General features: G+C 45.6%; 1 protein-coding gene across 6 annotated transcripts in view; it reads right to left on the reverse strand.

Annotated features, from left to right (window-relative positions):
- SEPTIN8 (septin 8) overlaps positions 1-17,047 on the reverse strand; it is a 71,599-nt gene that overhangs the window by 19,513 nt on the left and 35,039 nt on the right. For all 6 annotated transcript variants that reach the window (XM_043552536.1, XM_043552535.1, XM_043552539.1 and 3 more), the window contains 3 exons: positions 11,117-11,312; positions 9,402-9,588; positions 382-543 (listed from right to left, as the gene is read on the reverse strand). In XM_043552536.1, the coding sequence (XP_043408471.1) occupies positions 382-543; positions 9,402-9,588; positions 11,117-11,312 (545 nt within the window). The remainder of the gene's footprint in view (positions 1-381; positions 544-9,401; positions 9,589-11,116; positions 11,313-17,047) is intronic.

Here is a 17,047-nt window from a genome sequence, read left to right on the forward strand (position 1 = left end):
GAAAATTTCTAATTTTTTCTAAACATTTAAAAACCAAAAAAATTTGTAAAGCATATTTCGACATGCTGCAAACCCAGCCTTGAAATATCAGCATGCAATCTATTTTAGAGCAGAACATGGCCTCTCATAAGAGCTGTCTGAGATTAAGTAACAGTCACACTTTAATTAAATTCCTGTACAGTGAGGTTTAAAGGCACAAACAAAATAGTCTCTTCCTCTCTTTAGCAGTAGCCTTAGGCCTCTGTCAGATGCACTGCTCATCTTTAAAACAGATCTAGTATCCACACAACCCCCTTGAAGACCCACTTTAAAACGTGTCGTTGTCCAGCAGGTTCCTTTGTTACAATATTCAGAGGAAAGGCAATAAGCAGCAATACTCACATTCATTACGGAGTTGATCTCTGCGACAGCTTCGTCATCGGTGGGGAACTGATAGATCTGCACTCCGTTACTGACCAGCTCGCTCATTATCTTTATCTTAAACTTGTGCAGCTCGCTCTTGGAAATGGTGTCTGCTTTGGCGATGATGGGGATAATATTCACCTATAGTGGGAGTAGGGGAGAAACCAGGGGAACCATTATCGGGCAGATCTGGGAGCAGCAGCCAATCATTGTCCCTAGCTGAGCAGCATATTGATGGGTTTTGAGCCACTATGGCACTGACCCTCTTAACAATAGCTGTGCCACCTGGACGGCCACCTTAAATTTCTTAATATGCCACACACTTTGCATGTAATAAGACAGGCAGCAGCCCCAGTACAGCTAAGCACTGGATGGTGTAGGATGCCACTATCTAACTATGTTTTCTGCAACAGTAACTCCTGGAGAAGTTAAAGGACAAATGCCCTGTGATTAATGTGGACGACGAGTAGATCAAACCCTCTGTAACAAGCAAAAAATCAGACAAGACATTATCTGGTTTTAGCCTTAGCCCAGTGAGTGCTGGGACAGGACTTTGGTAGTTCCTGTAGGCATAGCCATGATCAATAAAGCTCATACTTTTGTGCTTCACTATTGTCTTGTTTAGGCCATTTCATCCCTGAAATGTTACAGAGAGTGTGAAATGAGACAGTGTGATTCAATGGGGGAAGAGCAGGGACTTGCTGTCAGAATCTTTGCAGCAATTTATTTTAACACTTGCTAAAACTCTCCTTGAGTGCCGCACTGTGTGTGTCTCCTGCAGATAAAGTGAGCGACTGGGAAATGACACTCAGCTGTGAAGTGCCAGCGTTCTTACGCTTGGCGTTACTTAACAGTGTTTTCACATCAGCAGCTCACACCCAAAACAAACACTGTACAATTACCTCACACCGGGTTCTGCAAAGCCATTTCCCACAGCTGCGCTAAACTCCACAGGGAGAGAAAGTCATTCACATTCACTGTATAGCCCAGTCTAGCAAAACCTAGGGCCGTTTTTACATTTCTCAGGCAGGAAGCCATTTCACTATCATCTAACACTGTGCAGAAGCCTGCAGTGTTGGGGTTAGGGTGGAAAGTCCTCTCATGTTCTCCCTCTGGAGAGTTGGTGAAGGAGAGAGCACTAAGGGGGAGGAAGGGGAGAATTGGGGGAAGTGAGAAAACAGGCTTTGCTTTCTCTCTGAGGGACCTGGCACAAGGAAAGGCAGCCAGTTGTGAATGATTTGTGATGTCTGGGGCTTTTATAGGCCACCCTTGGAGGTGCTCTGTGTCTGATGCTAGACCGCACGGAGTCTGAAGGCAGCTGGAGACGCGGGGGTAGGGAAAATCAGTTTACAGACCCGTCTGTGTCCTCTGGGATACAGGAGGTGGCAGCTGTTGGTGGTGAATGGCAAGTGCTTCCTGGGAAGTGGGACCCGTTTCAGCAAGTGCTTCTAAATAATTTCCCTCTGCCCAGAAACGCCAAATTCCATGTTACAAACCACCACTGAAAAATTCTTCACTGGTTCCATACTCCAAACAGGGAAACACCAGACTCCAGACAAATTAAGGGAAAGTCTGATCTGTCACCTCATGTTTTTCTACTTCCCACATTTTTGACCTACAGAGGTTGGAATTCAAAACTGCCGCTTAGTCTGTCTATCGACGGCCATTAAAATAAATGAGGCTGGTCTCCCAGCTCTGAATCTCTTTGTAGCTTGCTAGGTGGCTTTCCACAGCTTTCATGTCATCCCCCTGCTTAACTTGCTGGTAGTAAAGGAGACCACTTATTGGATCAAAAAAGTGACCCAATTCGCTAGCTGCCCCATAATGATATTTTCCCATATTAGGCTTTTGTAGTGATGTTTCTACTCATGAAAGTAAACAACAAACAGTGCTAGCTGGACTCTGGCAAATTCTCCTGCCCAGCTCCTACCACATACCTCAGTCCTGTCCTATGAGATCTTTGCTACTCAGTCCCAAGCTTCGCCTGACTAGAACCAGAGGTTAGGAAGGATAGTCCAGTGGTTAGGCTGATAACCTGGGACTTGGGAGAATCAGGTTCAATTCTCTGCTCTACTACAGACTTCCTGCGTGACCACGGGCAAATCACTTAGGACTTGTCTACACTAAGGCCAGGTCCTCACTAAATACTTAGGCTGATCCAGCTACGTCACCCAGGGATATGACGTAGTTAAGCCAAACTAAACCCCAGTATAGACAGCGCTAGGTTGGTAGAAGAATTCTTTTGGGGAGATGGATTAACTACAGCAACAAGAGAACCTCTCCCATCGCTGTAGTGAGCGTCCGCACTACGCAGCGCAGTTGCAGCACTTCTAGCGAAGACATAGCCGCAGGAAAGTTAATCCGAGTTAACTGCCAAGGTGGTTTAGTTAAACCAAATTAAACCCTTGTGGGGGACACTCTGATTCAGAATTAGAGTGTCTTTAGTTCAATTGAGCTTAATTCATTTCCAAAGGTTTAACTAATCCACTTTAAATTCATACCATTAGTTAATAAAGATTAACTTTCCGGAATGTCCTTGCATAGACAAGCCCTTATTCTTTTTGTGCCTCAGAGCCCCATCTATAGAATGGGATAACACTTCCCCACTTTGCAGCAGTGTTGAAAGGATAAACATATCATTCAGACACTATGGCAACAGGGGCCTATGACAGACAGACAGCCTGGAAAGCAGTCTGTCCGTCTTGTTCCAGTTGCCAGTGGCCAAATGTCCTTCTTGTGAAAAAAACCAACAACACAACAGGCTATCTTGTTAACCATCTGAGCAGAGAGAGAAAGGACTGAGTAGACCCAGGAATCCCAGTGGTGGTCTCTCCAGGTCTGGTGTGAGGCCCATTTACCTGTGTGGAAGAAAGAATGACCTTGGGAGGAAAGCCCAGGGCAGACTGTATGAGGTTTTGCACCCTCCAGCATTTCTGTCAGTTTGTGCTGACAATTAAGCAGGGCTTGTGCTTTCAGAAACATTGTCTAGTCATTCCATTTTTGGACAGTTTAATCAGCCTGTTTCCCAACATACCCTCTTCTCAACAACCCAAATCCTCCAGGGAAAGGATCAGAACCTGGGACTCTCTCTGACAATACGTCCCATAGCAGCTAAGGAAGGGTTAGAACATTGAAACCCAAACCAGGGATCAATTTGGCTCTTTATTAGTATTAAATAGTCTAATCTGACCACTTAGTCAGAGACCAGGGTGACCAGATGTCCCGATTTTATAGGGACAGTCCCGATTTTTGGGCCTTTTTCTTATATATGCACCTATTACCCCGCACCCCCGTCCCGATTTTTCACACTTGCTGTCGGGTCACCCTATCAGAGACAACAGGTCCTCCTCTTCTAACAGCATTAGCTAGGCTCAGCCTTTTACCTATAACAATGCAGGAGGCAAAGGGCCCCACACAGTTTGGTATGCCCTTCCAGTGGGGATGAGGAAGCAGAGATTGTGTTAACAGCTGTTTCCTCTGGTATTTTCCGGGGCCCTTGCACTGCTCAGATAAAGTGAAAGCCAAGGCTCCTAGGATTTGGTTCTAATCCCCGCTGATCAGATTCTGTTTGCCTTGAAAAGGCAAATCAAGGAGAATCCTCTGCTCCACAATTTAAGATCCAAGAGGCTTTTAAATAGATGACACGTCCAACAATCAGCAGCCAATACAAATATGAATGCCAGCAATTAGCTAACAGCAAAAAGATAATGGTGTTTCAGTTAAATTAGTCTTGGATTATTCCAACTTTTCCTGACACCTGGCAAAAATATGTACAGCTGTTTTTTAAAAAAAAAGGGCATCAGGAAGGTATCGGAAAGCGTCCTGTTACAATGATTATGACATCCCCTTCAAACTGGGTTTCACTTTCCAAGAACTTGTCTACTAACGATCTATATGGGAGGCCTGGATGAAAAGCAGGAGGTAACCCCCGCACACACGCTCCCCCTCCCCTGTCCTCTTTGTCTACTACTCTCTTCCCCTACTCTTTTCCCTCTTGACTTTGATTTCCTTCATTTTATTATTTTTTTGTTTTGATGTGTGTCATAAGAATCCCTGTGCTGGGAATACTGCTGTTAATGCACAGAGGAATCCATGACTATGTAAAATATCTTGGTCTTTTCTGATGGATAGTTCTTTTTGGTACTTGCTTTATATGGTGGCTTCTAGAATTTGTTTGGTCTGTTGTATCAAAAAAAAAAAAAGATTGAAAAAGTCTAATAAATCAAAAAGAACAACGAAACTCCATTTGTTTTAAGTGCTGTTGAACTTGATCCACCCACCAATGCACATCATTCCTCTTACAATGGCCTTCATGTATCTATTTGCAATGTGAAGGACACAGCCCCAATCAACTGATATACAGTTTAGCTAGGAGTCAGAGCCAAAGTCTCATCTCACTCCTGACTAAGTTTATAAAGCCAGCACAAGCCCATCTCAACAAAGCGAACACGGCTGAAACAGAAAGAGGTTTATCCTTCCACTACCTGAGTAGACCCTAAAACCACAACGCTAATAATGCTTTGCACTTACACAGGGTTTTCATTCAAGGATTCCACAGTGAGTTACAAACAATAATTGAGCCTCATAGAGCCCATATGGGGTAGGTAAGTATTATTCCCATTTTAAAGACAGAGAAACTGAGGCACAGGAGTTTACCATCTGGTTTTCAGCTCCCAGTAAAATCGATGGGTGCTCAGCACCTTGGTAAATCAGGTTACAAGTGTCTGAAGTCATTGGCAGAGCTGGGAATGGGATCTGTGTTCTCACGCTGCTGCTCTAACCTCCGCATAGTCTGTGAGAAGGAGCAATTATATGTAAGGGCAGCTCTTACTGATTCATTCTGATCAAACCCCTACTTGCCAGGCCTCAGAAGTAAAGCTTTCTGAGATCTAATGGTAATCCCCTTCATGCCCCTTTCTGATGTGATCCAGGTATTCACTGTGTATTCAGAATTCCTAAAAAGGATATAGCCTTCCCTCAGATGTCATTGGCTCATTCTACAGTGTTAAAGCTTTGGAATAAAAGGGCTATAAAGCATTCCATTTAAAAACATTGCACTAGAGGGCCAGCCCTGGGTCAAACAGGATCCCAGAGTGAAGCAGTAATTGTCGCCTCTCTCCTCACCCGCAACAAAAATAGGGAGATGAATATTCTTCCCCAGCTCCAATGGCATCTCACGTTATTCTGTACCCAGGAGGTCACCCGACCGATCTCGCCCACTTTGCCCTTCCACAGCACTGGGTTGCTCCAGTGTAATAAAACCAAGGCCTAGGCCATAAAATATAGTGCTGAATAAGCAGTAGTAAACTACCAGGACACCAAACAGGGCTGGCTAGTGAGGGTTGCTTCAAACACATTCTGCAGAGAGCAAAACTCCTGCACCTTTGAATTTAGTTTTCATTAAAGTACCATTGCACCCTGAAAAGGGACTGTGGAAAACTGCACCTTCTTACTCCTCCATTCTGTAAATCAATAAAAATGTGTTTTCCTAAATTAGTAGAAGTGAATACATTTTTACTTCTTTTCACACTCCTGTTAGCACCGTAGAGTCAACACAGCTGGATTCTATTTTAGCTTGTGCACCATCAATCAAACCATTCCCTAAGTTCCAGTTACACCTGAAGGCAATGGAGTTGTCCAGGTGTCACTGAAAGCAGAGTCTGGGAATGCACAGAAACAACTAAGGGCATAAACTGGCCTGCAGAACCTCTCTGACTGGTGATGACGTGCAAGTAGTAAAGAGTCCATCTGGGATCTCCAAACTCAGGTAGGGCAAACAGTTAGCTTTATCTTGTAAATGGAGCATGCTGATTGGGAAATCATGGAGAGATGATAAACATGGAGCCCCAGGATGCCAGTTTTACAGAGTCACTTTCTAGGGCAGAACAGCACTTTAAACGAATAACCCAGCGTGTTTATCTGTGCCACAGAGAGATGATTTTTTTTTTAAAGTTCTTTTCTTATTTCCCCGCTCACACCAAGGGAAAAGCTAGACACATTTCAATTCAAATATGCCTCTTCTTGTTTAACAGACATCCAGTCATTTATTAATTTACCTAAAATCCAGCTTTGAAGATGTTTCTGGCTGCCTGGAAGTAATTAGATACAGCAGACCACAGCTGGCCATGAGCTCAGCTGCAGAACAAACGCGGTATTACGGCACGATGGAAGACTTCATGCAAAAAAGCCTTCGCCCTAGAGGAATCTTGAAAATTCGGTACTTAGAGCAAGACACATTATTAAAATTAACCTAGGCAATCAAAACTGTACACCCAAGACCTGACCTCAGGCTGCTGATATGGCACTGCAGAGGTATAACCATCAGATTCCTACCAAAAAAAACCGAAGCCCCTTGCTAAACAAGTCTTAGAACTCAAGCCAAAGTAGGATCCACACCATATGAGAGAGAGGAGGATGGTCTAGTGGGTAAGGGGCAGGACTGGGACTCAGTAGACCTGGGCTTTGAGTCCTAGCTCTGCCATAGACTTCTGACCTTGATCTTTGGAAGATCTCACTGACATTAACACCTGCTGTGATTAAACCCTTAGGCTTTGTCTACACTGGAACTTCGTTGGCAAAACTTTTGTTGTTCAGGGGTGTTAAAAAAACCACAAACCCCGAACGACAAAAGTTTTACCGATGAAAAGCACTGGTGTGAACAGCGCTTTGTCAGCAGGAGCACTCTCCTGCCAACAAAGCTGCTGCTGTTTGCTGGGGGGTGGAATTTTTTTTGTTGGCAGGAGAGCTCTCTCTTGCTGACAAACAGCAGCTATGCTGCGGACGTTTTAGCGGCACGGCAGGAGCAGCACAGCCGTGTCGCTCAAAGCTGCATCGTGTAGGCATAGCCTTAGTCTTCCTGATTCCTCAACTGCAAAATGGAGATGACAACATTTACCAGCCTACCAGGAGAGAGTTGAGAGACTAAATTAATGAAAGCTTGTAAAGCACTTTGGGATCCTTGGATGGAAGGTGGTGGTGAAATGCAAAATATCTACACAGGCTTGGATTCAACAGAAGAAAGATCACCAGTCTCCCCTTTCCTAGTCATCATAAGTCTAGGTAATCATTCCATGCAATACAATCAATGTCAGAAGGCTTCAGGAGGGGATGCAATGGAACCATGTCGGTGTGGTTTAGCCAAGTGGCTTAGCCAACTTGAAAAAAATACTTCTCATATACGCCCAATTACAAATGATTAATTTTGGTATGATCCTAGCGGAAGCAGGGGAATGGTCTCGCTATAATTTTTCCTAGCTTCTCTACTACCCTGCTGGAATCCGATAGAATCCCCGGCCCAACTCCCTTTACCCAGGTGCCTGCTGGACTACGAGGACTCCTCTTTCTCTCTCCCATGCAGCAGAGTCCTTCTAACCCCAAGAAGGCTGGGCCCAGGATCCGCGGGGGGCTTAACCCACAGTTTTATCATGGGTCATTCAGGACAGAGCCTAGGGTAGCTCCACCCTGGGGTACTCTCTCCTCACTGTCCACTTCTCTGCCCAGTGATCACTACTATTGAGTTTTAACCACATACAATTTATTAAACAGCAATTATAAACAAATAAAGATCTGCCCACGTGGCCAGCTGGCTGACTTGGAGGGCTGGCCTTTCCCTATTGGCCCTGGGGACCTGTCAGTCCCAGGATTCTGACTCCTCTTTGGCCCTTCCCCTTTATCCTGGTATTGGAGAGGGCCAACCAAAAAAGCACTAAGTTTCAGGAAGGTGCCAACAGCCCCTTTACATAAGGGCCAATTTAAAAAGGCAGCAGGAGATGTTAAGGGAAGGGAATGCACAAGGAAAGGAATGTAAAACCTTAGTGGGATCGCCACCATCACAAAGGTGCCAGGGAAATCACACATGGGTATTCTTGCAAACATACTTTGGAGAACACGTAATGCTGGCATCACACCAAGAGCCAGAGTTTATTACGGGAAAGTTTTCAGATGCCCGGTGATGTTAATGTAACAGCAACTCAGGGGTGCTGGAACAATTTGTATAGTGGGCGTGCTGAGAGCCATTGAACTGAACTGTAAACCCTGTATATGATGGAAACCAATCACATGATCACTTCCACCTAAGGGAGTGACTGCCTGAGGACCTATGTAACGAAATATAGATGTAACCACTAGCTGGACTATAAACAGACCTACTTTTTAGGTTTGTATGACCTTGCTAAGTTCTTGCCCTTAGAATACTTTGAGAAGGCAGTATGATACATGAGTTAGACCACTGAGACACGTAGGTTCTGTTCCTGCCTCTGACTTTGATCTGTTGTTTAATCTAGGGCAAGTCACTTATCGTCTTTGACTTACTTTTCCAATGTGAAAATAGGGACAACAATTCTAAAGTGCAGCCGTGGTAAGTCAAGTCCATACGTAAAAACATTTTTCCTCAACAATTGCTCCATCTGTATATCCAAGGGCAAAATCTGTTACCTTTAGCAAGAAGTCTCAATTTTTACTGCTTTCTGCCCCAGTTATCACTACTGACAGGACAATACAGGTAGCACTGCAGTGGGACAGCGAGCTGGAGCCTATCCTGGCTTGCATGTCAGCAAACCTCCTCTCTCCCCACTCCCCCAAAATAGTTAACTCTTCAACTGGAGACTCTCTTGTTTTCACAAGAGATAATGAGCCAGAAACAGCCCAGCTTGATTTTCAGACCCCAAGCAAAGTTATTACAGCGATGGGTGCTGCAGAAAAACTTGAAAGAGACTGTTTTCAAACTAATGTCTAGTTTTTCTTGCAAAAAGAACAAATTTGATATGGAAGCCATTGAGAAGAAATGACCACAGAACCCCATGAAACCATCTATATGGAGTCACTGATCAGGCAGATCCATGCTTTAACCAACCTAGCTCTCAGAGCTGTTATGAGAATTCATCAGTTGATGTCTGTGAAGTGGTTTGAGACCCATGTATGGAAGATGCTATGCATTAATATTGCTTTACATCTAACTGAAAGCATACATTACTTTTGGATGCATGCCTTAAACGCCTTACCTTGCTATCCAGCTTCTTCATCGTTACCAGATCTAAGGATTTGAGCGAGTGCCCAGTTGGAGTGATGAAGTAAAGGCAGACGTGGATTCTTGTGTCATGATAATTAAAGAGAGAACGACGGATTTTCAGCTCTTCTTGCAAGTAGTTTTCAAACTGCGTGTCAATGTAATCAACTACTGGCCTGTAACTAAAAACAGATGCCATTAGCAACCAGAATGCTGCAGTTTAAATGAAGTTGACAGTTTAAAGTTATCGTGCATTCTCTCAGCCCCATTATTTTAAAACCATCTACAAAGAGGCATAAACAATTTTAGCCCTCCACTGGCAACATGTAGAATGTTATGTTCACACGCGCAACGTCTAATCAAAAGGCATATCGTATTTTCAGAGGCTGTATTGCAGCACAAAAGGGATTAATGCTGGTGGAACTGAACTATGGAAAGCAGACAACTTCCATACATCAAGCTTTGACCAGATTTCAGGTGTAAAGTATCTCAATATAGTAGCATAGCAATACAAAGAGGAGAATCCAGGAATCCTGAAGAGCCTTTACCACTGGATAGCCATGGCAGATTCTAACTACTCTGAAAGGAGGCCAATTGAAATTATTGCAAGATGTCTTACAGGGACTTAGACTCATAGACTTTAAGGCCAGAAAGAACCATCATGATCACCTTGTCTGACCTCCTGCAAAGGTCATTTGATCCAAACAAGGTGCATGGGCAGTTAAATGGGAGTGGGTGAGAAGAACCAATATCACAAACTGATCAGTGTCATAATGGGTAATTCCAACTATTCCACAGTTGGTTTAGTTTTTTAACTAGATTTGTAACAGTTTACAGGTTAGCTAACCAAGCCATCTGAAAGGGAAGAGACTATTATTCCCTGCTAAAGACAATGGGACGAAACCTAAGATGTCCTGAGCATCTGCAATTCTCATTGACTTCAAAAGGAACTGCAGATGGTCAGCACCCCTCAGGATTTGGCTCAGTGAGTTTTTGAGTGAGTTAACTAGATCTTTGATTTAAGACACAGTTCTGTATGTTCCCCACTAATCCAGCCTCTTTCTGACTCATGATGTGAGTGAGCTCCCCAGGGTAATACGTTTTGGATTGATGGAGTGATAACACAACAAACCCCCCCACCGTCACTAATAAAAGGACAGATTTTGCACACAACGGGATTCCTCACAGAGTAGGAGACTACTCAGCCTGAGTAAGGGTGGCAGAATCTGGCCCAATGCTACAAAAGAAGAAGAGGTTTACGGCTTCTTCAACAAGTCTGGAGGTAAGAATTGCTCCTCAGCGGGTGTCCTAAGACAGCCACGTTGATTACAGACATTGGGTCTGTTGGTGTGTGTTTCTCTGAATTAAGCAAACAAGTCAGCAGGATTACACTGGATTCTTTAAGACAACTCATAACATGTTACAGTTTTCCCTGCCTCACTAACCTCACTCTCTCTCCTTAGCCAAACTCCCTCTAGCATTCTCCCATACTTATTACAGCGGCTCATTCCTGTCCTCTTCAGTCTAATGCGGCCATAATCAAGACTCCTCATAATCCAAATGGGAAAATTGGGTGCCCCGTAACAGAGGCTCTGTCTGTAACATTCTGTTACATTCAGAGGCTCTGTCTGCAGGGAGAATCACATATAGCTACATGTTAGAACACTAGAGGCTGGTGCAGAAATGGCAACTAGATGGAATGTGACCTGCCTTTCATCTTTATTAATCTGGTCTCCAAACCCCACTGCATCCACGATTGTCAGTTTTAGGTGCACGTTGCTCTCCTGCAGGTCATAGGTACGCGGTCGTAAGCGAACTGCATTCTCGTAGTGACTGGCCTCCTCTGTCTCAAAGGTGGTATTGAAAAGTGTGTTCATTAGTGTGGATTTCCCGATGCCTGTTTCACCTAGAAAGGAAGAGTCACCAGTTTATTGCAGAGTGGAATTCGTAAAGGGACTTCAGAGTAAATTAATTACAGACCACAACAAAAATTAAAATGAGAGAGATTACTGCAACTCCCCCAAGTTCAGAGAGGCATAATCATTGTGATGTTCCTACTGCCCTATTCCCAAAGGCCTCCAATTCTTATCTTATCTAGCATATTGCTTCTGTATCATCCGAATATCTCAAAGAACATTCAAACAAAATCAAACCAAACATAACCAGAACCCTCTGCTGCCTCCAACCCAGATTTAGAGCCCAAAATGATGAAGTTAGGGAGAATCATAGAATACCAGGGTTAGAAGGGACCTCAGGAGGTCATCTAGTCCAACCCCCTGCTCAAAGCAGGACCAATCCCCAATTTTTGCCCCAGATCCCAAATGGCCCCCTCAGGGATTGAACTCACAACCCTGGGTTTAGCAGGCCAATGCTCAAATCACTGAGCTATCCCTCCCCGCAACACAAAACACAACACAACTTACAGGACGTTCAGAACTCAAATGCTTCTGTTCACATGTTACAGTGTACTTGGCTCAATTTTTGCATACCTTTTATAATGTACTCACAAAGCAATAAGGAAAGGTTTCAGAGTAACAGCCGTGTTAGTCTGTATTCGCAAAAAGAAAAGGAGTACTTGTGGCACCTTAGAGACTAACCAATTTATTTGAGCATAAGCTTTCGTGAGCTACAGCTCACTTCATCTCCATGTACTTAATACAGTAAACAATGCAAGTCAGTGCAGTGTGATCTACGTTCCATGGGTCTGTGACAGAACTACATTAAATGTCTGCTTAAGTCTTCGGATTCTGTTTTTTTCATAGTGAGGTTTTTTGTGTGTGTTTTAGCAGTGCCTAATGTATTTGGCTTTTGGCTTCCTTTGTTTGGCCTTTTCACTTATCTCTCTTTGGGGATTTGCACAAGCGGGGAAGGCGTGTTCTCCCTCTGTGAGACAAAAGACTATTTCCACCCTCCCAGGATTTCAGATTTTGACCATTTATGAAACAGAGGAAGAGGAAGTTACTCACCTTGTGCAGTAATGATGGTTCTTCGAGATGTGTGTCTCTATGGGTGCTCCACTGTAGGTGTATGTGTGCCCGTGCTCCTCTAATTGGAGATTTTTGGTAGCAGTGTCCCACTGAGCCTGCACATGGGCCCTCCATCCCTCGTGGTCTGCCTTGAGGCTATTTAGCACTGCCCCGGCGAACCCCCCTCACTTCCCTCTTTACCGCAGAGCCCTATAGGGAACTCCGAAGTAGAGGGGAGGAGGGCGGGTTGTGGAGCACCCATAGGGACACACATCTCGAAGAACCATCGTTACTGCACAAGGTGAGTAACTTCCTCTTCTTCTTCGAGTAGTGTCCCTATGGGTGCTCCACTGTAGGTGACTCCTGAGCAGTACCCACCGCTGGAGGCTGGGACTTCGGAGCGGAGTCTTTTACTACAGAGAGTACTGTGGAGTCGAAGATGGTGCGAGCGGCCAGATCTTCAGTGATTGCATAATGTTCTGTGAAAGCATGGGCAGAGGCCCAAGTCGTTGCTCTATAGATTGCTGAGATAGGGGCATCCCTATGGAATGAGACTGAGGTAAAAACTGACCTCGTGGAGTGCATATGGACTCTGGAAGGAAGCAAGTAGTACCCTCGATAAGTGATTAATGCAACTAGAGACCCATCTGGATAGTCTTTGAGCTGATATCACAGAGCTTTTGGATCTTTCTGTGGACGAAAGGAAGCGTTTTGGGGGATTTCCTGAAGTCCTTAGTCTTGTCCAAGTAGAATGCTAATGTCCTTCTAATATCTAGCATATGCACAGTTATCTCCCAGTTGTCATAATGTGGTTTTGGGAAAAAACAGGGAGACGGATCTGTTGATTCATATGGAAAGTGCAGAGAAAGTAGGGAGAAACTTGGGACATGGCCTTAGAGTTACTTTGTCTTTAAAAAAAAAGGGGGGGGGGGCTGTGAACAATAGATGTGCTATCAGGGCCGCTATTTCTCCTATGGGCCTAGCTGAGGTGATGGCAATTAGTAATGCTGTCTTCATGGACAGGTGTGAGAGAGAACAAGTTGCCCTGGACTCAGAGGGAGGTCTAGTCAAAGCCCTGAGAACTAGGCTAAAGTCCCAGGCTGGAGCAGGTGGTGTCAAATGTGGGAAGAGATTCCCAATGCCCTTAAAGAATCTATGCATTAGTGGGTGAGCAAACACCAAATGGGAAGCTGATTTCACCGCGAGATGAACCTTAAGGAAGTGGAATGAGAGTTTTTTTTGTTTTGTTTTGTGTTTTACACTCTGTTGCTGGATGGTGCGATGGAGGCTGGTTTCTGCCAGATGACTTTGGTAGGATCTAGAATCGCCTCATTAATTGGGAGGACAATTCTAGATGAGAAGGTGGTGTGCAGAATTTCCACCAACTTGTGATGTGTACCTGCCACCTCCTGTAGGGGAATCTGCAGCTTGTCTGCCACCCTCTTGGTAAGATCCAGAAAGTTCTTAAAATCTTCACCTAGTGATGAGGGGTGAGCAGCACAGCCTTGTCTGGGAGCAATGAGGAGAAGTGTGCCGGAGGGGTAGCTTCCTCTTCAGGTTCTTTTTCCTGTTCTGAAAAAGCTTCCTCCTGCACTGACTCAGGTGCTCTGGACAGCCAGGCTGTAGCAAACCATCTGGTGGACTCTCCCTGACAGACACCGGGGATGGTCACGACATCTGTGTGTACGTCGCCCAAGAATTACAATATGACCTTGGCGGGGGTGAGGGAGGAAGGTGGGCATGGGCGGTGGGCTTACCTCAGGGGGCCCGTACCGCGATTGTAGGCTGGCTTGATGGGATTGGGGAGGACCCTTGTAGTGTGACAATGGGCCACGATGAGGGCCAGGGAAATGATCTCCTCCTGGCCAGTGTCAGATTCTTCAGTGGGTAAAGGTGGCGCTGACTAGGGTATTGGCAGTATACAGCCCGGTGCCAAGAGCGATTCTGGGTGCCAGGATGTGCTTGATACTGGGGTCCTGATACCAAGTAATGGGGCTTGCGGTTCTTCCCCACTTATCAGGTCTCCAGGGTACCAGAGCTCATGTAGTACCATGGGTTCATTTGGTACCACAGAGGAGTGTCTGTGGTACACTGTCAGTACCGATAGTTGGGCAGAGCACTCCCTAAATGAGAGTTTTGTGGTGCCCAGTACAGAAAGTTTGTTGGTGCCACTATTTTAGAGATGATACGGTAATTGTCTCTCCCTGGGTACTGAGGCCACAGGTCTCCAGAGTACCAGAGCATGCGTGTTACCATGGGCTCACGTGGTACCACAGAGGAGTGTCTGTAGTATGTTGTCAGTATCGATGGTTGGGAAGGTGCAGAACACTTCCTGGATGGGAGTTTTGTTGCACCTGGTACCAAAGGGTTTCTCTGTGCCGCTCTTTTAGAGATGGTACCATTGCCTGAGAGCCTGACTGCTGGAGCCCCTCGGTGCTGTGGGGACGGGGCGGCAGCAGAGCTCACAGCAGGGCAGAGCTGACAGCAGGAGACCCCTCCTCGGGTGCCTGCTTCAGAGCTGTGGTGCGGACAGTGCCGCAACAGAACTCACAGTAGGGGGCCCCTTATCCCTCATGGGTGCCCTGCTTCAGAGCTGCAGGTGTCGTCCTACCGAGGTGGCCGCTCTATTCCCAAAGGAATAAAATAAAATAAAATAAAATAAAGAAACACGAGCCTAACTACTTTTAAGGAGTACAAAGGTAACAAAACAAACACTACTTATGCTAAAAGAACAAGGAGTGCTTGTGGCACCTGAGACATTAACATATTTATTTGAGCATAAGCTTTTGTGGGCTACAGCTCACTTCATCGGATGCATAGACACAGATAAGGAAGGGACAACTGCTCATTCCGTCTGAGGCCAAAGGGAGAAGGAAGTGAGGGGGGTTCGCCCCTGCAGTGCTAAATAGCCTCAAGGCAGACCACGAGGGAGGGAGGGAGGGCACATGCACGGGACACTGCTACCAAAAATCTCCAATTAGAGGTGCAGGAGCACACATACATCTACAGTGGAGCACCCATAGGGACACTACTCGAAGAAGAATACATAATTTTTTTAGCAGATAGGGCAAAATCCCTCCCTAGAGTAAAAGCACGTGAGTGGTGAATCTGGCCCAGAATGTGGGAGGAAGAGGCCAGGATTGAGAATCTGGAGTGGTCAGAGCAACCTCAGTTGCTTTTTTTTTTTTAGTCCTGGGCTGCCTGTTTGTCAATGGGCACTTCCTGAGCATGCCTGTGGGAATGGAGAGTTTGTGAGTGCGCACAATCAACTAAGCGACTGTCTTGCCACATGCATGCCTAACTCTCCGACTACATGTGCATGCAGTGAGCATGTGCAAAGAAGGCACCCTGGAGCTCAGGCTTCTGTGGGTATATCTACATTCAATGGAGGTGTAATTTCCAACTCAGGTAGATGTACCCATGCTAGCTTTCATCCAGCTCATGTGCTAAAAACAGAAGTGTAGCCGTGGCAGCACAAGACAGCCACCCCGAGGACAACCCTGCCTGGGACCCTAGGTACTTATTTAGGCCACTATCCCCTCCTGCCTCAGCAGCTACAGCTGTTTTTTTAGCACACTAGCTCGATCAAAGCTGGTGTATGTATGTCTACCAGAGCTGAAATTTACACCTGAAGCTCAAGTGCAGACATACCCTAAGTATGGAAACCAGGCCTGTTAGTAAGTACTAGAGATGGTTTCCGGTCATTTTACATTAGCAAATGCTGCTTGCGAAGTATTAAGAAATGTTCCTATGCAACCACTCTGCAAAACCTTTCTTTAAGTCTCCAATCAAAGCCAGGTCAATCCTAACAAATGCCCAGAGGCCTTAAAACTGCTTGTTCCTCAACTATACTCTTAATCCTTTCATCCCCAATGTGCCATTAATAAGGGTCAAAGGTTCGTTGGGCTCCCACTGCACAGAAACCCTTAGCCCCCTTCCCTTCACAGAAGTGGACCTGCTAAGTCAGCTTAACCTGCCAGCCAAGACACCTGTTACTCTTTTGTGCACGGCTGGTCTATGGTTGCAGGTCTGCCCTGGGCCAGCCAGACTGCCTGTCAGACAGCTGCTCTACATGGCCCCTCCGCCTGCTCTGATCTCCTAGCAGCTGCTGCCCCCCGGTCCAGCCATCTCGAGAGTGAAGATTAGAGGCACCGTGAGTTCTTCTTCAGGGATGTGAAGCATGGGTGCGAGCACACGCTACCCACAAGCCACACCCCTACACTTCACAGACATGCTGGAAACGCCCCAGTCTGAGGCACAGGGTATCAGTACGTACTGATCAGCAGGCAAACGCATGCAGCATTGAAACAAGAGAAAAGGGAAACACTGCTTGGCTGTTTTATTTCTTAATGGCTGTTTTATTTCCTAAGAACCCAATGCAAATCCCATTCAAATGGCTTAAAACACTCCTTAGATCTGGCTGGGTATAAATAAATCTTCCAAAAACATTCCCAGGCTGCCCGTTACAGAGAGCAGGAAATGGTGCTGCATGGCGCGAGAGTGGCTGCGAGGCCACACATCAAGCAGAACCAGCCGAGGTGGAACCACAAGGAGATAAGCAAAAGAAACGTTGCCTCAGGCACCCATCTGAAGCCACCCAGGCAAACTTCTGAACGAGCGATAAGCTGCTCAAAGGCAAAGAGGGGCTGGAATGTTTTGAAATATGAGTTAACAA

Source organism: Chelonia mydas, chromosome 8 (genome assembly GCF_015237465.2).
Source record: "Chelonia mydas isolate rCheMyd1 chromosome 8, rCheMyd1.pri.v2, whole genome shotgun sequence".
In the NCBI taxonomy this organism is placed as follows: domain Eukaryota; kingdom Metazoa; phylum Chordata; order Testudines; family Cheloniidae; genus Chelonia; species Chelonia mydas.